This window comes from Amblyomma americanum, chromosome 7 (genome assembly GCF_052857255.1).
Source record: "Amblyomma americanum isolate KBUSLIRL-KWMA chromosome 7, ASM5285725v1, whole genome shotgun sequence".
Taxonomy (NCBI): Eukaryota; Metazoa; Arthropoda; class Arachnida; order Ixodida; family Ixodidae; genus Amblyomma; species Amblyomma americanum.
The window spans coordinates 127,103,793-127,127,615 of NC_135503.1; the positions used below are offsets into that span (position 1 = coordinate 127,103,793).

The window sequence follows — 23,823 nt, forward strand, 5'->3', positions numbered from 1 at the left end:
CCTGAAGTGATTAAAGGTAGCTGAAAAATACAGAGAAAAAAGATTCAGTCGGGAGATCTTCACGCATCTTGCCCTAAGGCTGCCCTGAAAAGTGCCTTTTTGGCACCGCACAGCTCCGGAAGCGAAGTTTGCGATTTTTTACTCAGAAGACTGACACAGCAAGAAAACGTTTTTTATATTAATCGTATAGTGCAAGTTGTAATAAAGTGCTGAAAAAATACTTATGCGCGAAAACAACTTATTGTGCATGCAGTGATGCTCCAAACTTGCAACTTTGAGAAGTGGCAAAAACGATATACTCCACCTCTTGTGACATACAATTTTTTTCCGAGAAAACCATGAAGTTCCTTGCAAAACTAAGGTTCATTCCTTTGTGTGGACACATTTACCCATCACATATAAAAATTTAATTGAAAACAAAAAATGGTCATGGGACCTCGATTACCGTACTTATCTGAACATGCCCATACACACACACACACACACACACACACACACACACACACACACACACACACACACACACACACACACACACACACACACACACACACACACACACACACACACACACACACACACACACACACACACATATATATATATGCGCAACATTACTCCACACTTATGTAATGCTGTTTGGCTGCTTCGGCATTCCTTCAACTGGTGACCTCATGCTTTATTACCAACATATGTGTTCCTTTGTGTTGCAACCATCGTAGAATGAGCTTGCTCGGTGAGTGACCCGACAGCTGGGATCCGTGCAGATGTTCGATGTGTTGTGACACAGACTCAAGAACGTCGGTTAGAACCCACGTGCCTTGCCATCTATGCTACTCTTTCTTACCACTCTTCTCCTCATCTCCTGCATCTGTTACTGTGACTTTTCTCTCTTGATATTATTTTTCAAGAGACACAATACATTCTGTTCTTTGGCACTAAACATGGACACATATTACACGCGTCTTCAAGGCGTTTGTGCCTTTTTTCTTTGATGGAGTCCAAAGTACCAACATCAAACAGTACTGGGGCAGTGCTGAGCAAGGTGCTTGCCACCTCAAGTTTCGCTACCTCGTGGGTATTGGCAGTGTCAGTGTCATCGACAGCAGCTTTTTCTTTGTTCTTCCTTGTTTCTAGTTTCTCTTTCGAATTTATCCTTGAAGGCGCTGCCAATGCTCTCTCCTCTTTTCCTCCTTCCTCGACCCGTGATCTGTCCGCGTGTGCAGTTGGTAGTGTTCTCTGCTCGGTAGAAACAAGTCGACTGTACTTGAGTACTGTTCGCGCCCGCAGTCAGCAAAGCAGGCATGTCTGCCATACGGACTGTCAAGGTAAGCGCGCCAAAACACGTGCGCAACGGGCCGCCAGTAGTTGCGCTTTCCGGAGAGCCCGCCGGTCGTCCGTACGGCAGAAGCGGCCACCTCGGAAGCGATCCCTTCCGGATCTACCGTACGACTTCAGCTGAGGAGCAAGTGAACGCCATGTGGTCGCTCGGCAGGCGCTTGTCGATTGGTGGCACGCACTGCCGATGGAGGCTGCGCAACTCGCGACCTTGGTCGCTGCTTGCTTTCTTCTCTTTGCTTCAGAAACGGAAGGGCGCAAAGTGTAATCGCCCTTACGTGTGGCTTGTGTTACCGTGCGGAAATATGTGCGGGAAAATGATGTGGCATATCGGTCGCGCGAGATTTGCATGCTGAAAGGTGCAGCCTAAAATTGCAGCTGTGAGCTGTTGAGGGATGCTTTTGCATGCAGCCTTCCGATGTTAGTGTCCGCTCTGCTTATTTACTGCGCAGTCAGAGAAAGCAAGAGGTATAATTTGCTTCAAAATGACACGTCGCGCACTAGGAAGAAAGCGGAACATCGGAGTAAATATACATTTGAGACGCGGCACAACGAAAAGGATACCTGCTGGCAGTGCATACGTTACCTCTGCATGCAGCCAGCTTTTCTGTTGAGTGCATCCATCATGCGCGTACCGCCGCATGGATATATTATACAGGAGTCCTGGCTGGGAAAGTGGCAGAAATGTATGCCTCTAAAAATACAATAATTTTTCGAGGATAATGGAATAATTTTCTTTTTTTCACCATTTAACCATTTAATGCCGAATTATGAAGGCATCAAAGAAATAAATCATTACCTACACATGACAGCTAATGTACCCACATTTCAAAGCCAGTGTCAGGAAGCGTGTCAGCAGGAGCATTACCTGGCACAATTAAGTTGTGGGCACTATCAGAAAAAAAAAAAGCATTACATGGGCACATGCTGCACATTTGCCTGGAAATTTGCATGAATGTTTTCAGCTTTCTTGCTGGTTCCCCATAGTGGTGCAGGTGCAGGCTGGCTGTCATCCCTATAGTCATACAGGCATAGTCCCACAGTGTGGCCATGCTATATGTGCACGTGAAGTCAAGAGTTCGACAGAAGCCCGACTGGTTGGAATAAAGCATGATAAAAATAAATGACGCCGCCCAGAGAAGAAGATGGCATCATCTTCCTTTTTTCTTTTGATCGCCATCGCTTATTTTTCGTCATTCTGTATGTGGGCAGGCTAAAGATTAGACTTGTTCAGTTTGCAGCCCCAGTACAGTGTTAAACAGCAGCATTCATCTCCATAGCACTCTATACACACCATGAGAGAAGTGACCTGAGTGAAGCCCTCTTTGCGAGGCTTGCTCCTCTCCTTTTTGACATTTGTTGATGAAAATTGTTGTATATGTTTGCTTGATCCCTTAAAGAAACACAGGAAATTGTAACATTGTTGTGGGATCTTAAGGGATCGGATTTCTTCAGATTTGTAAACCGTTACTGAAGCAGAAAAGGGTCAGCATTATATGTTTGTGCATCTCTGAAAAAACCTGGTGAAACCAGCTGGGAAGAAAATACTTGAACGCTTCTACTTCTTTCAGCCACTTTCGTGACATACATGCGCTGCTGAACACCAATAAAAGGGAAGGACCAAAGGCAAGAAAAAAAAAGACTGAAAACTTAATGCAAGATGTCTGCTTTTTTAGTTTTAGTATGTATCCAACATATTTTGTTGAAATTTCCGGAGCCCTTCACTATGGCGTCCCTCACAGCCTGAGTCGCTTTGGGACGTTGAAACCCCATAAACCATAAACCACAAACCAACATATTTTGAAGGGCACCCAAATTAATTGAAAGGGATTGTAACTCTTCTATGAGAAGAAATTGCATCATTTTCACCTGGGACACAGGGCATCTCTAAGAAATTTGGAATAGAAGTGACATTTTTACTTTGACAGAGTAGTAACTGATCAGCATCCAAGCCCAGCCATATCGGAAACACTACAGTTGCAGAATTACGTTTCGTTGTCTGGGCTTCAAAGCTGGAATTGCCGCCTGTCTGGAACAGCGGCTTTGCCAACTGAGCTAACCATGGCAGGTAGCAGTTAGCTGGGCAAGGCTGAAATAATCAGTCGCTGAATCCAACAAGGTGAAGCTTATAAATGACAGCGGTTAGTCCCGTCATTGAAATCTACTCCACCTTGGGGGGATTCCTCTAAATTCATTTGACAAACATTTTTGCCTGTGAGAATATGGGAAGATTTGTGCGAACTAGACAACACACACCAAGAACACTGGATGAATGTAATGAATGACTGATTTATTTGCAGGTGTTCACCACCAAACATAAAACACAGGTATGTGCATGCGCCAGATGCACAAGAGATACAAATAGTTCTCCAATGGTGTTCCCAACACCAAAGAACTACAAAAAGCAACTTCACTTGCTTAGAATACCAGTGTCATTTCATTGATGCAATCCCAGGCATTTTTCTTTATGAAAAAGGCTTCCATTAATTTGTGATCTGCAATGCTGGTTCACTTTACAAGAGTCTTTGCGCTGTAGCTAGTATGGGCAGGCATGAAAAGGAAGATGCGTGAGCAGTTCCTTATGTGCAGGTCTCCCACAACTTGAGTGCCAGACAGGTGCAGAGTACCTATGGTGTTTCGAACACCATGCAAGCTTTCCCAGCTCTGCTCTTACAAACGATGGCAAAGCAATGGCTGTGCCAAAAAGCACAATAAGCTGTACGTGGAATGTGTGAAAGGCAGGTGCATCAAATACAACTAACCTGTGGAAAATCATATTGGCCGGAGAGGGCACCATGCAAATGATTCCACACAAAAGTGAGAGCTTTCTTTAACAAAAAAATAATAAGAAGATGGGAATGCATTTTTTTCTGGTGCATTACAGTGCTTGCTGCTTGTGTCACCCACAACAAAATGATGTAGAGGTTCTTGGAAAGAGTAACAACTGCATAGGCCATGAAATAATGGAAGAATTTTACAGTATCATTATGCGGAAGTGATGTTTTTTTTGTTCTTTGCTGTGGCAATTGCCAATGGAGCGTTATTTTTATAAGTGTGTGTCTGGTACATACAGTATGTGCCTACATCTGTTTCACGTTCGGAGGTGACCGCCTCCAAATAAATCAGTTGTTAGTTGTGCTTATCCCATGTTCTTGCTGTGTGTCGTCTAGTTTGCACAAATTTTTAAAATATGAAGCAAACTAGCCCAACAACATCGCATGCTAAATGTTATATCTGAAGAAATCATAGCTGATGAACTACATCTTCATGCTACAGAAATTTTAGATCAGCGTTTTAAAATAAAGCGGCTAATTCATCTTAAAGAATTTGAAATGACATTCAATTTGTGAATGCATAAATTTTCAAAGGCAGATTTTTTTTTTCTGGCCCAAGATCAGATCAGATCACAATATTCCTGCTTTACTTTTGTGTAGCAGGAACTTGAGTGAAAACCAGGGGGTTGAGGTTTTATCAGATATTGTGGGGGAGCTGTCACATTTGTAAAACACACAGTCCTAGCTGCTTAACAAAGATATGATGTTTACACATTGCATTTGCATGCTTGTACAAAATTGTCCAGGTTGCCTGTAGCGATGCTGGAACAAGAAAAGTCAAGCAGACAAGATGATTACAGGGGGGCTTTGCGGAGTTTCTAGTGATCAATGGCGCCACTTTTTCTGCTGTGAAATTACAAAATGGGCAAAACCATTTCCACCCCCCCCCCCCCCCCTTCCCGCTCCGTTCCTGTGTCAGTTTGAATAAATCAGTCTAGAAAAGCAGACTTGTCTCCAGAAGTGACACAGTAGCCAGTGATACATTCTTTTGTGTGTAACAGCTTTTGAGCAGTGAGATGCTTTCAGTGTAGGAATGCATTCTAGTGCTCACGTGGCACATTTTCGTAACAAGCACTTTTGTGTCTGCACTGCAGGGCCTTCATAAGCTTGCACTGCATGCAAATTTGTCCGCAGACTTGTCTAGAGTGCTTGAGTGGCACACTCTGTTGTGCATTTTTAACTGTTGTCACTGCTTGCCAAGCCAGATACAGCTTTTACAGACATGAGGAGGTAAACACAATGGCTCTGCAATGGCTCACTGGTATATGGCTCTTGGCTGCTGACTCAAAAGACGCGGGTTAGAGCCCGGCGGCAGCGGTTGAATTTCGATGGAGGTGAATTTCTAGAGGCCTGCGTACTGTGCGATCTCAGTGCACATTAAAGTACGCCAAGTGGCAGAAATTTCCTGAGCCCTTCACTACGGCGTTCTCATAACCTGAGTCGCTTCGGGATGTTAACCCCCATAAACCAACCTAGGCCACTTATAACTGACAGAACTGTACTCTCTGGTATGCCTTTTGTTACACAGGTGTGTGGATGACTGTATTTTTGTTTCTGTGCCTTGCTGTGTGACTCGTTACACATCGCCGGAATTCCACATTTTTGGGAGGTAAGAGGAACACTCGTCTCCTCTTTCCCAGAGTTCAGGGCAACAGCCTTTCTGCATGGCTTAGAAAGAAAACACTTGGGCTGCCTACTTCTGGCAAAGGCTGTAAACTGCATACATGACCGCTTAGGTATAGGGGCAGGTTATATGTGTTATCAGGTGAGCTTGGAAGAAGGGGACGACGAAGATGATTGCATCAGTAGAGTATGCATCGATTTCTAAAGAAGCACCTGTGAGAAGAGTATAGGGGAAAGTTTCAGTCATCTGTCACAAAGGGCAAACACAACTTGTGGGAATGCACTTCTACAGCAGTTTCATCCAGCATATATCGTGGACATATCCACAAATTCTTTTTATCGTTCCCTTTCACTGGTGCTCAGTAGCTGGCCAGGTGTTAATCCATCAGCTTGACTCAAGCGTATCTATGAGCATTGCTTTCGTCCTACCACCTTGTGCAGGGTCTTGTGGCCCTGGTGACTGGCGGTGCATCTGGCCTGGGCAGGGCAACTGCCGCAAGGCTCGCACGGCAGGGTGCTCAGGTGGCCATTTTCGACCTGCCCACATCCAAAGGAGAGGATGTCGCCAAGGAAGTCGGCAATGGCTGCATCTTCACGCCAGGCAATGTAGGTTTTGGCATGTGCATCAGAAAGCTAGAAAGCTCAGTTCAAATCTAGTGAAGAAAACATCTGCAAAATCACAGGACACTTTAAGGTGGCGATACCACTGCTGCCATCTTGCGAGTAGTTCAGATTCTGCCACCAGGCTGCGACACTGATCCATGACTGAGAAAGTGTCTTCCCGCCTTGCCCCCGAGCGACCCGAGACTGGTTTTGGTTGAGATGTTGAGATTGTTGCTGCACCTGTGTTCAGAGGGTTACAAACGAACAATGGCAAACTGGTCTGCTTGTCCCTGTCGTGCTTGGGGGGGAGGTGTTGGCTGGGGTGGTTCGGCATGCTTCTTTGCTAGTTTGCCTAATGTGTGTGACACAAATAAAGGACGTGGATCACCAACTATAGTCGGGTACAACTCAAGAACGAAGCAACATATTCCCCTCAAAAGCAGCCCTACAGCCAAGCACTTCAACCGAACAGCTTTCTGGCTTTCTGTGCGGCTATGCAGCCAAGGTCCATGTACATATTTCTATAGAGCGAAGAAGGCCCTTTTGTCCTTGTCGTCAGGAGTGGGGCTTCCTTTATTCGGGCTATGGTTGTGGAAGGGTGAAGGGAAGAAGAGAGCCGGGACAAAGAGGGTACCGTTTTTGTCCAAACGGCAGCAGAGGTGGGGTGATCTTTGTTAGGGATAAGGATGCGCGGCATGGGAACAAAGGACCGTTTCCTTCCCTCTCTTGTTTAGCCTTGGCTGCATAGCCACAGAAAGCTGGGTCGACATAACTGTCTGGAGGGCCTCCTTTGAGGGTATGTGCCGCTTCGTTCTTGAGTTGTACATATATTAGTGTGGGCAAAGAAAAAGAAAGAAAAATAATGCTGCTCAGCTCACACCGCCTAAGGCACAACGTCGATACAGCGGAAACTTGGGAGAGTTAGTGATACATAGTCAACATAATTGCACAGCGCAAATTACTAAGTAAGCGAAAAGGCAAAGCGGATGCAAAAAATAATAAAAGTGTGATATCACGCAAATTATTTATGTTTTGTTAATGTCCCATGTATATATTTCTGGCGTTTTTTTTCAATGAACCTAATAGCTGAAGTCAGTGCCTTTCTTGTGTCCTTCCTTCTGCCCTCGTCTTTTGCGCGTGCCATCACTTCGTCACTGTTGATGCATAGTAACATTAGCAGTAGTCGGAACACTCGTGGTCTAGAGTGTAACCTGCCAACTCTAGCACTCAAAAAAATTATTTTTTTATCAAATGATATTACATCTATGATAATGCAACTATAACAAAGACAGCTTGACAACTGCAGTCAACGCTCGACGGATGCCTGTCCAACCTTAGAAGCTAGGGTTGGTAAAGAACAAGGTATGGAGAAGTGGGCAGTTGTCAATTTCTGTTTAGCCTTGAGATTAATCGACTTTGCGCAAGAGAAGTGAAATTGCTGCCGAGAGGGTTAGCACCTCAGGGTGTCGGAATGTGTTCACCTCAGAAAAAAATATTCGTCGTACATGTGGCGGCATTTTGCAACCAATTCCGATCAACCTAGACAGAATTTTGCCAAGGTTCACAAAAATGCAGTATAGACACATATCATTCACGAGGCGGACTCAGACTAAACATTGTACGAGGGGGGAGTGTGCAGGAACGTTGCCAAAAAAGGGGTCGGATACAAAGGGATAGTTCTGTAGGGACTTAGGGCATCCCCCTCCCCTCTCCTGCTTGGACAATCAACTGCGTGCTCTCATTTATGTTAGACGTACGTCTTTCTTGCATCCAGTTTACATCATTAGGTTGCTTATTGCCTCTAGAATTTTCCATCGCGTGCTGAAATGTATATCTTACTCGCCTTGCGTCGATTTTCCCCGATTTGGGTTGGATCAAAGATGGAAAAAGCGTGTGCGCTTGCGTGTGTGTGTGCGTGTGTGTTCGCGCACGCGTACCTGGAAATTGAAAGAACAGCTGTTATTTTCACGCCGTGTGTTGTCAGGCGATTATAACATGCTTGTAATCATTTTCCGATATTTTTTTTTTCCCGCGGTATTTTATTCGACACTGAAACGCGATATCAAGGGTGGCACGTTATGGAAGAACTTTGGAAGCTGCTACCCTGTCTTGCGTCAGCTTCCCGTGATAATGCACGCACTAAAAAGCAGAGTGCATGCCTTGGTAGTTTTCGAACCAATATATTGGGTGGACTACTGTTCATTATTTGAATGTAACGAGAGTGTATTGTCGTATTTATTGCATAGGGAACATGCAAGAAACGTGTGTACTTTCGTGTTGAGCCCGCCCTTTGGTTTCATGGGTTGGTAGCAAATCATTTTGAGGTGGGGCAGTTGCCATGCATTCACACATTCGCACCAAAATAGTTGGCTTCCGATTTTTATTCCCTTTTCACAAACCTTAACCTGTGACGCAAGGGATGACTGATGGAAGACGCTGATGTCAGGCATTTTTAGGCCTGGCAACTGCGCATCACCGCCAAATTATTATCCACATAGTTAACAAGTGTAGCAGCTGCAAATTATTAACACATCATACACAGCGAGTCATCAGTCAATAAACCCATGCGGAAAGTTGCAACATTATGTTCAAATATCAGCATGGTTTTTGTCATGGCTTCTCATGTGAAACTCAGCTTGCAGGCTTTTCACATGACCTACATCAATCTGGAGGTGCTGGAATCCAAGTTGATGGAGTTTTCGTGGATATTTAAAAAGCTTTTGGCCATGCTACTCGTCACCTCCCCAACCTAACCTCACATTTGTGCCAGCATTTCAACATAGGTTAAACATTTTCTCATCAAGGATTCATTCTACTCCTGTTAGTAACCCTAACTGCTCACTTTTACTCGCACACTGTCCTACAGTGTCCTTAAACCCTTGCTCTTTCTAATCAGCGTTGAGAAATCACCCAAAGGTTTTTCTTCTGTCTGCCAGGTCACATCTGAGGATGATGTCAAGAAAGCGTTGGCCACCGTCAAGGACAAGTTCAAGCGCCTGGATGTAGCTGTCAGCTGTGCGGGCATTGGTGTGGCCTTCAAGACATACAACTTCAATAAGGACCAGCCCCACGCTCTGGAAGACTTCACCAAAGTGGTCATGGTGGGTCAGGACATTTAAAACACTAGCACACAGTGAATGGATTTCACTAATGGGACTAAAACATCTCATGGCAGCCGTGGCCCATTATTGATGGGAGAGTGGAGGCGACGATGCATTGAGGACTATTAATGAACTAAAGCAACAGCTTCTAAGGGTATGTTTCCCAGATATGCGGTGTCAATGTAACATGAAGGAGAAATGAGGAGCAAAGGGAAGTGGCGCCATTCAACTGTGCTACTGATTTGTGGTGTCCTCTGTGCACGGTGGCGCAAACTGGTGCTTGTGGCGTTTACGCCTCTACACATTTCTCAATGGTGTGGTGAACAGATGTCTCTGAATCTTGTGTAGGCATGGTAATGAGCAGTCTTTTTTTATTGTGGCACCGTTGTACCGCTAAGAAGTTATTACCATCTCAGACAATTTCTGTGTAGTAAGGGACGGTGCGAATAATTCAGAAGCTTCTGCACTCGTAAGTTGTAGTAGACCATGGGTTTGCAATCTTTTTAGCCATGGGGAACTCCAGTGGGTATCAAAAGGTGCTGAGGAATCTCTTGGCTTCCATTACATGACACTGACGTGCATGCACAACAGAGTGTGCAGGCACTCAGCCCCTCAAAAAACTTGGAAATTCAATAATAATTGCTGGCTGTGAAGTGTACAGGCTGCTGTGAGCAATTACAGTATGGTCAGTCCCAAAGTAAAGCTGCTAAAGGAAACGGCGGGAGTTGAGACATGCGTGGCTTTTGGAGGCTCAGGGAGCCTAAAAAGTGCATCAAGGGATCTTAAAGTTCCACAGAGCCAAGTTTGAGACATATTGGCCTAGAGTTAAATTCAGTATGCTGCTATCACTAATGCCATTGTGATTAAGGTCACATTAGTTCCATGCTAGCAGATATGAAGCACCGTGTAAAGACCTGGAATCAAGGTGTCTTGTAAGGCACTGTTCGAAATCTTGCCTGTTCAGTTGCTACCGCTGAAGGAATGAAGTGCAGTGTTGAAATGACGAAACATCTGGAGAAGGGTGCAGAACTTCTGTTCATCCTCTTTCTTCCTTTTAAACTGAGTCAAAACATTCTGGTATTTGAAACGCCATAGAAAATGTGCTGCCGCTACAGAATCTCTTGCTGTGTTTTATTTGGAGCAGCGTGCTTATGTTTCCACTTGGCGTATCCATTGCCATTCTGCCCATTTTTTTACTGATGTTTAGGAATGCTGACCACAGATGGCAGGCAGAGTCATTACTTTTAAGTTTCAACCCATATATACGCCTAGCGTCTTATATGTAGGACACCGCTTTTTTGTGCAGTAACAATGAAAACTTATAGTGCAAAAACTTGCACCCACTAGAGTAGGTTGAAGAGGCTCTAAACTATCCCTGTGCAAAGTTAGGGTTGCGTTCCTTTAGTTCTGTGCATCGTGCACATTCAGGAAGATCTGCAGCTCTTCTTTGGATGCCGTTTTTCATATTCAACCCCATCAGCTACCTTTTGATTCTTCAAGAAAAACAAATATTTTAGCACATGTTCATACAAAAACCAGCATATGTGATAAGAAATTTTACGTTAAAGTTGATGTCAGATGTTTGAAGCTTTACCACACATAATAAGTAGCACATTTGTCTAGTTTCCTACATTCTAGGATGGCTCAAAACTTGTTTTGAGAAAAATATTTAGACCAGTAAATGAATGAATCTGAGTTCTGATATGAAAAGAGCATTTTATGTGAAAAAAAATACTTTAATTTTTTCAGACATTAGTAGGTGAGCTGTAAAGCGCAGGCAGACCGGTTAGCATCAATGCTGCCACTATTACTGCTGCGTTTGCCTGAAGTTTTGGCATGTATGGGTTAAAGGTTCATGCTTGTGTCAGTACCTTTTTAGGTGGCGTCACGTGGTGAACTAATTTCTTCTGTGTTCATTGCATAAAAACAATGTGCACAAAGTGAAAAATATCTTGATTAATGTTGTTTAAAATTGCCAGTGCAAATGGAATCATAAAAACTGAGCAGTGGTAAGCTTAACTGCTTAGTTAATTATTCAGTGAGAGCTGTTAAACTGCATGCTGTGCTGCCCATGTCACTGAAATGGGTCGTTGCAGGCCCAGGTATGGTCCAGGTCGCCTCCTCCCGCTGTCACTTATGCTAGTCACATATGCAGCCTTCATCTTCCGGTGATGCTCGGTCAGAACCCAGCATCAGTTGGCGCCCCATTCGGCAGCACGCACAGCAGAATCTTGTCTGCAGCAGCAGTGGTCTTCACACTGTTGAGCGGCGGCAGGCTTGAGCCTCTTGCTGTGAATCAGCCATAGCAGTGCTGCTATGGGCTCCGTGCGCTGCAGTTTGGCGCGCGCGAGTGGTGCCACCTGGTTAACAGCGGTGGCGAAAGGCGGGCACAGCCAACGCAGATCTCTGGTTCAGTTCGCAGTGAGCGAGGCGAGTGGTGAGGTGTTGCGTCCGCAGGCGAAAACAAACTTGGATAATTATGGGTGCTCGACCTACTGCTGTCTTTACCAATGTCATAACAGCTATAAAAATGCTGCAGTCAAGGTACCGAATATATTTTAACGCTTCCTTGGACATCGTGCAGGCTCGCTCCTGCACAGAGGGTCTGCTGGAAAATGGGTGTACTATGGAATTAAATTCATTAGTGCGAACTGGGAAAGGGTTTACACCGACTGGGGTGTTATGAACATGCCATCATTGGTAGTTGTTTTACGTCTTTATGTAAAGGGAAGGAATGCGCTCAGTCAGTCGCAGGATATGGTCTACGGTGCAGTTCTTGGATCTAGCATCTGAAGTTTGTATTCGTTTGTTATGCTCCTCTGTGGTTCAGCATGTCAATTTTGTTTCTAGTTTGTTTTTTTTTCGTGCGTGTGTGTATGCTATGGAAGCGACGTCGTACTTCTGAGAGTGCTTACGTCGTTTTTCACATTGTTTCACCCAAGCTCTTTTGTATTTATTTAATTGCATCATTTTATTTCCTACAGTGGTTTAAAATTTTGTATCTTTATTTGTTGCATTTCTGAGGTCTCAAATCTTGTCCTGGACAAATAAACAGAAAAATAGAGAGTGGTTCAAATTTCCCTATATATATTCCTTGGGTTTCACAATACATCGCTAAACCCTTAATTTATGGAATTAATCTTTTGATGTTAATGGGGTTTATCGTCCCAATGCAAATCAGTCAATAAGGGACGCCATAGTAGGAGGTTCCAGATAATTTCAGCCACTAAGCAAGAAACCCGTCTTTTTGTATGCTTAGAGCTATGGTAATTATTCTCTGGGGAATGCGCAAAGTAAAGCAGGGTCAATCCTGCAGTAGAGCATTATCATCTGATATGTGCAGCAAGTTTGCGTTTTTCTCAATTCTAGCCGACCGTAGTAGATGTCACAGTGGATGCAAATTATACATAGCTGATTCCATTATCTGAGGCAATGAGAGACTTGTTTCTCAAACTGTAAAGGTGTTTAATCTCAATAAGCTCAACTGCGCTGCCGGATATTGCAGTGCCATCGGGATATCATAGTCGGGACTGCAACACAATCACGGTTGCTCGGAATCAGTGATCAGCCCAACCTGAAAGCAATTGAAACTAAATGTAGCAGCGGTGGCGTCAAGGCTTTCAATGCATTGAAATCCGCATAGAAGCAGGCGTTGACTTAGAATGGCATCGCGGTCAGTGTGTGTCTGCAATGGGGCCGGGCTGACGCGAACGCATCGGGCATGGAGGAAGGCGCAGGGACACCAGGGCGCCTTGAGGGGTGGGGGGCGCTCTCCTTTCGAGAGACCGGCCGTGACTGATCGTCCGGTTAACGCGGCGACTGCCACGAGGCGGCGCTGGCAATGTGGTCGCTGCTGGCGCCACCATACCAGCGCACGGAGCCCATAGAGATGCACCTGTGTCATGCTCCATCTTTGTCCCACGTTTGGCTCTGATAGCTCGCCAGCTGCTTCACGCTCCACATCTACTGCTCTTCAGCTGTGGCGGCATGCACACTTGGCTCATGTTGCCTCATGTTAGCGCCTTTGGGTGCTTACCCTCCTGGATGGTTACTGTTCAGGGGGTTAACCTGTGCTAACCACCTATGTCGCTGGCTCTTGCTGAAGCTCTGCTCAATGAGGGCTCCTAATAACAGCTCTCAGTGTAAAAAATGCTATGACCATGATACATAATGTAGCCGAGAGCTGTAGAACAATTTCTATTACTTAGGATTCTCTAACATGCACTGGAACTACAGTACACATTTCTGGAGCTGTCATTTTCCAGGACATCCAATTGATAATCGAGAGAGTCAGAAACAGCTGAAGTAGTGTGGCATTTTTCGGGTTAAGGTGGTAAAACCTGTCGGAGAAATGACCTATATAAAAACAAGCTGCACGACTGTGGTTTTGGTGCACACTGTGCGATTATCTGTCAGGTTGGTGATAGACACATCAGATAGCAAAGGACAACATGTACCTCTTGGCTTTCATCCGTTCTCCATGAAGGGTCATTCACCGTGACATTTCTGGGGTGCAGGTGAACACAGTGGGCACATTCAACGTAGTGCGCCTGGCGGTGGGCCTCATTGGCAAGAATGAACCGGGCCCCGATGGCCTGCGTGGCGTCATCGTGAACACAGCCAGTGTGGCAGCATACGAGGGCCAGATTGGTCAGGTGGCATACAGCGCCTCCAAGGGGGGCATTGTGGGCATGACAGTGCCCCTGGCAAGAGACTTGGCATCACAGGGGATCCGGTGCTGTGCCATCGCACCAGGTAAGCGCCCCGTTTGGCCCCCAAGCAGGTAGCGCTTGAAAGCACGCATTGTTGGGCAGGTTTGTTTTGCATGATGGACATGAAGCAGTGCAACGGCACACAGACCAAGAAGAGAGCAGAGTAGGCTGTGTGCCGTTGCGCTGCTTCACGTCCATCAAGCAGGTAGGGGTCGTGACTTTTGGCTGGACTGGCAGGGCTTGACCGTCTGCTGAGTTGGCCAGGCTTTATCCATGGGCACTCATTAGCCAGTTTCAGGCTTGTACATGGCACCCTGTGAGTTGAGCAGTCTGGGCTGTTTGCTTCAGTGAATTTAGGGGCATCGCTCAGATAACATTGGGTAGGCCAGCTCTTGGGTAACTCTGGCATTTCAAATAAGATTTCAAATAGAGAAACTACTCATTGTATCTACCATCCAGTTACCAATATCATAACTGCTGCGAAGAAACACGTTCGCATAGAGAAGGAACACAAAACACACAGACAAACGCTGCTCTCATGCTGAATATAAAGGTTATGAGCCTGTGCACCGCAGAAAGAAACGTACTACCACGTGCCAGTGTGAAGCCAGGCGCACCTTTTTTTGTCAAGAAAAGGTCAAATTCTGATGTGTACAGAAGAATTGATGCATCCCTAATGCTGTTATCACCTCTTTTTCTTATGTGATAGGCCTCCAGGAGTCCTCATGCAGCTCGATCCTTGCTCTTGTCTAGAATTCTTGTGCTGTTGAAACGCAACGCACCTTTACTGCATGATACGCAGTGCATGATAGGTGTAACGTTAAAGAGACCGGAAGCGGGCAGAGTGGGTGAGGGAACGAACGCTGGTTAACGACATCCTGGTCGAAATCAAGAGGAAGAAATGGGCTTGGGTAGGGCATGTGATGCGAAGGCAAGATAGCCGCTGGTCCTTGAGGGTAACGGAGTGGATTCTGAGAGAAGGCAAGCTAAGCAGGGGGCGGCAGAAAGTTAGGTGGGCAGATGAGATTAAGAAGTTCGCAGGCATACGGTGGGCGCAGCTGGCAAAGGACAGCGTTAATTGGAGGGACATGGGAGAGGCCTTTGCCCTGCAGTGGGTGCAGTCAGGCTGATGATGATGACGATCCAATGCGCAACCAACTGCACATTTTCTTTGTTCTTTAGATTTCTTTGGTGCTCCTCCAGTTGGTTGTTGATACATCGGCCAGTTTCACAGACATACACTTTTCCGCACGCAAGTTCATAGACCGCTCCTGAATCGCACTGCACATACGGCATGGTGTGCTTTTTTCAATACCCCCTTCTTCTTGTCTCTTTCTGAAGATATGAGGGCACAATTTGGAAAGCTTCTCCGGAGCCGAAAAAATGAGCGGCAGCCCAAACCTGTTCGCAACCTTCTTCAAATTGTGTGACTGTGTAGGTAGGGGGCAACTTCCGGTCAAAAGGTTCTGCCCGTTTCCCTCGTCTTCAGGTTCGTTGTGCGTGCCTTCACTTCTTTCAGGAGGGTTTCAGCGACAGCTGTCATGACCAACAAAGGGTAGCCCGAAGCCATAATTCTTGCCAATTGGTTCTCAAAGCTAGTCTGCATTTCATGAACGCACAATTTCTCAAGTGGCGATTCCAGGCACAAACTAGCTATGCTCTTTTTATCACTTTAGAATAAGCCGAATCAAATGGTAAGAGTTGCTTTTGCACACGAGGGGCATACGCCCAACACTCATGGTGTCTGTGTGTTGACAAAGCTGACAAAGAGGGAGGCTTGGTGGTGTTGCCGAAAGGTCATTTTCACAAAAAAGGCCTTGATGCGGCGCTAAAGAACTTCACCCTTATAAAAAGTCATCCCACAAGGCAAAACAAAAAATTGCTTACTTCTGCAAAGATGTTGGGAATGACAAATTGTGTACACAGATCACTAATTATAAAGGTAATGCTTTCAATGTGTTCTTTAGTACCAAGATGCATAAATCCAGGGTCCCCTTTTGAACTGTTGTGAGTGAATTTTGTCACGGCTTGCTTGACGTAGAGGCCGGCGGTGAGCACAGGTCATGATAGCAAAAGCACAAGAACACGGTAACAGGCAGGTCCGCCAGCAGCAGCGTCGTCGTCGGCACGCGGCAATCGCGCTTCAACTTTCTATTCGCTACACTACCTCCCTCTATAAAGAAGCATCGTCCCGATGCTAACCCGAGAGCAAAAAACACTGGGCGGAAAACCACACAGGGGCCCAGAAATCTTGTTGGCCGATGTAGAAGGCAGTGGGAAATGCAGGCGATTATCGCACGTAATATACCGCTTAATGCTGGACAACGTGCACAATTTCAGGTCGGGGGAAGCGACGAGATGACAGTCGCATTCCTTCAGGCAGCACCTCGTAGTTCAGGTCTCTGATGCGGCGAAGAACCGTATACTGGCCAAAGTAGCGCTTCATGAGTTTCTCGGAGACACCTCGACGGCGTACCGGCGTCCACACCTAGACCTTGTCCCCAGGGTAAAAATGGACGTCATGTCGATGAAGATTGTACCGACGAACATCTTTATGCTGTTGGTGCTCGAAGCGGAGGCGACCGAGTTGCCGAGCTTCCTCCGTGCGCTCACAGACTAGACGGGCATCATCGACTATGTCGACAGACAGCTCGTGTGGCAACATAACGTCAAGCGTCGTGGTGACCTGTCTGCCATGCACCAGTTGGAAAGGGGACATACCTGTCGTCTCCTGGACAGCGGTATTACACGCGAATGTAACGTAGGACAGTACCTCGCCCCAACTGCGATGGGCGATGTCCACATACACGGCGATCATGTCAGCCATCGTCTTGTTCAGCCTCTCCGTCAGCCCATTGGTTTGCGGGTGGTACGCCGTAGTTCGGCGGTGGCTGGTGCAGCTGAGATGGAGGATCTCCTCTGTGAGCTGTGCCAGAAACGCGGCACCCTGGTCAGTGATCAAAACGGCAGGGGCACCGTGGCGGAGCACAATACACTCAATAAAAAACTGAGTTGCCTCAACAGCCGTCGCTGACGGATGTGCTCGGGACTCGGCGTATCTGGTTAGGTAGTCGGTGGCTATGATAATGTACCTGTTACCCGACTTCGACGTTGGAAATGGGCCGAGAAAATCCATTTCGATTGTGTGGAACAGAGCATGCGGTGGGTCGAGCGGCTGGAGAAGCCCAGCTGGTCGTGTAGAAGGTCTTTTCCGCCTTTGGCACTCTCGACAAGTTTTTACGTAGTGACGGACATACTTAGGAAGTTGCGGCCAATAATACTTTTCTCGAATACGTGCAAGTGTTCGGCTGTAGCCAAGGTGACCAGCTGTAGGATCATCGTGACAAGCTTCGGCCACCTCGGCGCGCAAGTCTTCTGGCACAACAAGAAGCCATGACTTCGGGCTGCTGTCGAAGTTCTGCTTGTACAATACGCCGTGCAGAATCCGGAATGTCAGCAGAATACGCAGCAAAACGCGGGGCACCACATCTTCGTGGCCTTCCAGGTGTGCCATCAGCTGACGAATCTGAGGATCATTGTGTTGCCGAGTATCCATATCTGCCGTGTCCAATGCCCCAAGGAAGCCGTCATCGTCGTCATTATCGCCCCCTCGCCGGATTCACAGGGGCTCGAGACAAACAGTCAGCATCATTATGTTTGCGGCCGGATTTGTAGATGATGGTGACGTCGTACCCTGCGGGATTCTTGAGATTGGCGAGCCAGCACAGCGAATGGTGGTTGGTAATGACGCGAAAAGGGCGACCGTACAGATAGGGCCGGAATTTGGTGATCTCCCAGATGACAGCGAGGCACTCTTTTTCAATTGTCGAGTAATTGCCCTCCGCCTTCGAAAGAGCTCGGCTGGCGTAGGCAATAACCCGCTCAGCGCCGTCCTGGAATTGCACAAGCACTGCCCCTAGTCCTTGGTTGCTGGCGTTCGTGTGGAGTTCAGTGTCGGCGTCTTGATCAAAATGGCCTACTACGGGGGGTGCTGCAAGGGCGTGCTTCAATTGACGGAATGCTGACTGCTGCTCCTCGGTAGACTCAAAGGTGACGCTATCCTCCGTAAGGCGGTGAAGTGGCGCTGCGATCTGGGCGAGGTTACGAACAAACGTCTGAAGTACGCGCAGAGGCCGAGAAAGCTGTGGACAGTCTTCTTGTTAGATGGTGGAAGGAAGGACTCTACTGTAGCCGTTTTCTCTGGATCTGGCTTCACACCCCTTTGGCTGACGACATGGCCTAGGAACTTCAGCTCACTGTAAGCAAAGCGGCACTTCGAAGGCTTGAACATGAGTCCGGCGGTCAGAAGAGCTTGATGAACCGCTTCAAGGCGCACAAGATGGTCGGCGAAAGCGCTGGAGAAGATCACAGTGTCATCCGGATAGACGAGACACGTCTGCCACTTCAGTCCGGCGGGCACAGTATCCATGACTCGTTGAAATGTCGCGGGCGCTGTACACAGGCCAAACGGCATGACCTTAAACTCGTAGAGTCCATCTGGTGTTATAAATGCGGTTTTCTCGCGGTCACGCTCATCCGCTTCAATCTGCCAGTATCCACTTTTCAAGTCGATGGACGAAAAATAGCAGGCATGACAGAGACGATCGAGAGTGTTGTCGATGCGAGGTAGTGGATACATGTCCTTCTTGGTCACCTTATTGAGTCGCCTGTAGTCGACGCAAAATCGAAGGGCCCCGTCTTTTTTCTTGACCAGTACTACAGGGGCGGTCCACAGACTGTTGGACAGCTGGATGGCGTCTTCGTTAATCATTTCGCGCACTTGCTCTTGTATGGTTTCCCTCTCCTTCAAGGAAACGCGGTACGGTGATTGGCAAATCGGGGGCGTCGTGGTGTCGACAATAATTCTAATGCTTGGCGACGGGCGTCTGGCAAACTCGGGATGTCGTCGCGAAACTGTTGTGGTACCGATGCAAAAGAGAGAGCAGTTCGCATCTGTGGGAAGGCTCAAGCTTGGGATCGATGTCCAGGGGCAACGTTGTAGGGTCACATGACCCGGGCGGGGCCTCCTCCTCAGGCAGCGCAACAGCTTCGCGAACGTCGCTAGGTTCATCCAGTTGGTCTATAACTACCCCTTTCGTCAGGTGCTGCGTCTCATTCCTGAAATTGGTCACTAATATGTTGGCACGGCCAAGTTGAACATTGGCGGTCCCCCGCGCTACACCAATGCCCCGCGTAAGTAACATCTGGACACTTCCTTCGAGAACGCCTTCGCCACATGCGGTTGTATCGGCTCGGACCGGAAGAAAAACTGTCGACAACGGCAGCAAGTGAACATGGACGGCATAAACTTTCATCGCAGCGCGAGGGGCCCGAGGAGGTATTGACGATGAAGAACGTGCGCGGAAGGTCAACTTGTTCCTCCGTACGTCGATTACAGCGCCATACTCGTGAAGAAAGTCCATGCCAAGAATAACATCTTTGGAGCAATTCTCCAAGATCACGAATGTGGCTGGGCATGTCTCACCGTGAATCTCAACGCGGGCAGTGCACTTGCCAACATGGTTTATGAGGTGACCTCCCGCGGTACGTATGGGCGGGCCGTCCCAGTGGGTGGTAACCTTGCGTAGACGCCGAGAGAAGTTGCCGCTGAAGACTGAGTAATCGGCACCGGTGTCGACAAGTGCCGTTACGTCACGACCGTCGATTAAAACGTGTACATTGCTAGAGGCCACAGAACAGTCTTCGCTTCCAAGGGTGCCCTCAGTCGAGCGGGGACATTCCAATGTAGGCGGAGGTTCTTTACTGCGTGCAACACCAGCAATGCCACCTCCAAGCGTCGCTGTACTTAGTTTTCCCGAAGTGGCAAGAGGCTGTCATGGCGAGATCTGCGAGAAGGGGGTGATGATCGGCGAGGGGGCGGCGACTGGGAGGTGCGAGATGGAGCTGACACTGGCGATGGAGAGCGTCGAAGGTAGTCCTGTATCTCGCGGGGCTGTTCACCGTGGCGGGGGCGCGGATCAGCCCGGTTGAAACCTCGAAGGCGGAGTTCGCGGTACGGACAGTAGCGGTACATGTGGTCAGGCTCACCGCAGTGGAAACACAGCGGCCTCTGGTCTGCAGTCCTCCAGATGTCGGTTTTCCTGCGGCACAGTGGTTCTAGGCTAGCATCAGACGGGGGCACGAACTCGTGGCATCGAGAGCCGGAATCGGCAGCGGTCTGGTACTAGCGGTGGACGGGAGGCGGACGACGGATGGCGGCGGCGTAGCTCAGAGATGGTTGGTCGGCTGCAGCTACAATGGGTATGTCTTCGGACGCCAGCGCGTATCGCAGTTCGTCTCGAACAGCCGTCGCGATGGAGACAGATGCAGGCTGTTCAGGAGCAGGGAACAGCCTTTTCAGCTCCTTTCGGACGACGTCGCGGATAATTTCGCGAACATCGGCAAGGCCAACACCGCTCAGGCCAGATGAAGCAAGACTTGAGACGACAGGAAGGGCGCTCAGTCGCTGAAAGGGACTGCTTCTTGTCGCCAATGCGTGCTCGATGTTGGTAGCTTCGGCGACGAATTCGGCCACTGTGGTAGGAGGATTGCGGATGAGTCCTCCAAAGATGTCATTCCGGACACCTCTCATCAAGGCCCGCACCTTCTTTTCTCCAGTAGCCCACCCATTATGTCGTGCTACTCGTTCATACTGCTGGACCCAGTCTTCAACATCATCAAATCCATCGCCACGGAACGGGGCGACAGAGCTTGGGGTGACAGGCACATAGACGGTCCTCGGCGCAATCGCGGGGTCGTTTTGTTGTGACTGAGACGACATGGTGGCGTTGGTCCTAGATGTCCTCAATCCCTAGGACAAGAGTCTGAATTCCGGCGCTTGGCCTTGCTGACGTCAGCTAGCGCGAGTCTCTGTTTCTCTCGAGGGCTCCAAGAAAACTCGACGGCCAGGACTTCGTACCGGGCTCAAACTGCGAGGCAGGGTGCGTTGCACGAGATGCGTTACCCAGCACCTCCACCAAATGTCACGAATTGCTTGACGTAGAGGCCGGCGGCGAGCACAGGTGGTGATAGCAAGAGCACAAGAACACGGGAACAGGCAGATCCGCCAGCAGCAGCGTCGTCCTCGGCACGCCGCAATTGCGCTTCAACTTTCCTCTTCGCTACAATATGGCTCTTGGCAGTTGCATGTGAGTCAGTTCCTCCATAAATCTTTGAAACAACTGAAAGTCGATGATCCTTTCATTATAAGTAGTTTTAAGAAGGTAATAAATTTTATTAAGATCAAACGCAACATAAACTTTGCTTTCTCTATGGATGTAGAAGACTTGTTTTATTCTATGCCTCACCAGGAGTTGTTTGGGGCAGTCCCTTTCCAGAATTCAGCTGGCATGTCGGTTGACAGTTTTTAAACTCTTTTAGAATTTTACCTGAAATTACCACATTTAACAACCAGAACCATTTACAGACTAGACAAATGCATTGGATCATGCATAGCACCCATTTTAAGCGACATTTTATTAGCCAACGTTGATCACATTTTAGCCACTGTTTTTAATCCGGACGAGGTCATAAAAGTATACAATATGTTAATGACTTTTTGATCGACAAGCAGAGCTCTTTACACTGCTGCGCTGTTGTTAACAGGATCTTAGATGCTTTTAAAAAGTATGGAAAGGGACTGGCACTCATTTTTGAGACATAAAATCACAACGAACTTCAGTTTTTAGATCTACTGCTCAAGTTGGACAGAGACTGTGTGTGTTGGGCGTATGCCCCTCGTGTGCAAAAGCAACTCTTACCATTTGATTCGGCTTATTCTAAAGTGATAAAAAGAGCATAGCTAGTTTGTGCCTGGAATCGCCACTTGAGAAATTGTGCGTTCATGAAATGCAGACTAGCTTTGAGAACCAATTGGCAAGAATTATGGCTTCGGGCTACCCTTTGTTGGTCATGACAGCTGTCGCTGAAACCCTCCTGAAAGAAGCGAAGGCACGCACAACGAACCTGAAGACGAGGGAAACGGGCAGAACCTTTTGACCGGAAGTTGCCCCCTACCTACACAGTCACACAATTTGAAGAAGGTTGCGAACAGGTTTGGGCTGCCGCTCATTTTTTCGGCTCCGGAGAAGCTTTCCAAATTGTGCCCTCATATCTTCAGAAAGAGACAAGAAGAAGGGGGTATTGAAAAAAGCACACCATGCCGTATGTGCAGTGCGATTCAGGAGCGGTCTATGAACTTGCGTGCGGAAAAGTGTATGTCTGTGAAACTGGCCGATGTATCAACAACCAACTGGAGGAGCACCAAGAAAATTTAAAGAAAAAAGAAAATGTGCGCTGCATTTCAACAGCGCAAGAATTCTAGGAAAGAGCAAGGATCGAACTGCACTCGTGAACTCCTGGAGGCCTATCACATAAGAAAAAGAGGCGATAACTGCATTAGTGATGCCAGCTGCAAGTGCAGCTTTCGTCCATGTGTTGTGTGTTATATTGGAATGCAACCAACTAGCCCAAAAGCTCGTTTTACTCAAACCATCCAATTACTCATTGACATCAAATAAGGAATTATTTTCTTATTTGAAATCTACTCTGCTTTGGGGGCTTTTAACACTGTTCCCTTCTTAAGTTGATCAATTTGGCTATGCCCTGCCAACTGCTAGCTATCCTGGTTAGCTGATAGCATATTCCAATTGGTGATCCATAGCATTTTATGGTGTTCCACAAACTAAAATTCGGGTTTCACTGGGCATTTTGAATTCAGGTTCTGGGTTTTACTTTGCTCCAAGCATCCAGGAAAGCATCTCCCATTCCTATCGTTGGTTTGGGTTTCCCCAACACCACAACGGGTTTTGTGCTCCTTTGAGGAATCAAAGTGTTTTTTCGGAGCATTGTCTAATACGCAATAAGTTTGTAGAGACTGCCCTGGACTGGCGGTGGTCCAGAGTTTGATCTCCAGATCAGGACAAATTTTTCTTTAACCACAAAGTTGCTGTGAAAGCTGTTTAGTGCCCCTTTGTATTCGTGTGGCCATGCTTGAGTGGACTCTGATGAGAAACGACTCCCTACTCATCTCGCTGTTTCTTCCTGGCCAGGCCTGTTCCACACACCGCTGCTGGAGGCCTTGCCAGAGAAAGTGCGCACATTCCTGGCCGAGACCATTCCGTTCCCCAAGCGCTTGGGAGACCCCGAGGAGTATGCCCACCTGGTGCAGACCATCGTGGAAAACCCCCTGCTCAATGGAGAGGTCATCCGCCTCGATGGAGCACTCCGCATGGTCAGCTAGGCTGTGTACAGTGCCACATTAGGCTACCACATCAAGGGCATAGGCAGCTTCAAGTTGGACACAGTGCAACCAGTGCCACCTGATAAGCATGCAATAAATACACACAAGATTTTATATGAATCGAAATTGGCAGCCCTGGCTCTCAAGTGTTTTTTGCCACAAATACTAGGGCTGCTGAACCTGTGTACGTCTCTGGATCAGTGTCAATTGCCACAACAGGGATTCAAACCTGCAGTCTTGGGCTCAGCAGCCAAACACAAAAGTCAGTGAGGCCACCATGACAAGCATCTTGCAGCTCATTTCAAGAACCAGAGCAGAGCAGAGAGGCTTTAGGAAAAAGGTAGGTGTACAGAAAAGAAACAGCAGCAAAC

The 23,823-nt window shown here is 47.5% G+C and overlaps 1 protein-coding gene across 1 annotated transcript; it reads left to right on the top strand.

Annotated features, from left to right (window-relative positions):
- The first annotated feature begins 1,171 nt into the window (after window positions 1-1,171).
- Window positions 1,172-23,578, top strand: scu (hydroxysteroid 17-beta dehydrogenase 10). The gene is made up of 5 exons (XM_077632943.1): window positions 1,172-1,328; window positions 6,237-6,401; window positions 9,335-9,499; window positions 14,017-14,254; window positions 23,262-23,578. The coding sequence occupies exons 1-5, from the start codon at window positions 1,305-1,307 to the stop codon at window positions 23,450-23,452; spliced, it is 783 nt and encodes a 260-aa protein (XP_077489069.1). The 5' UTR covers window positions 1,172-1,304; the 3' UTR covers window positions 23,453-23,578.
- The last annotated feature ends 245 nt before the right edge of the window (window positions 23,579-23,823 follow it).

What these genes read in the sequence shown, in the direction of transcription:
- scu (XM_077632943.1), top strand. Translation starts at nt 1,305, where the DNA reads ATGTCTGCCATACGGACTGTCAAG. An exon ending in ACTTCACCAAAGTGGTCATG is followed by an intron (nt 9,500 to 14,016) that starts GTGGGTCAGGAC and finishes TCTGGGGTGCAG; the next exon opens with GTGAACACAGTGGGCACATT. An exon ending in GTGCTGTGCCATCGCACCAG is followed by an intron (nt 14,255 to 23,261) that starts GTAAGCGCCCCG and finishes CTTCCTGGCCAG; the next exon opens with GCCTGTTCCACACACCGCTG.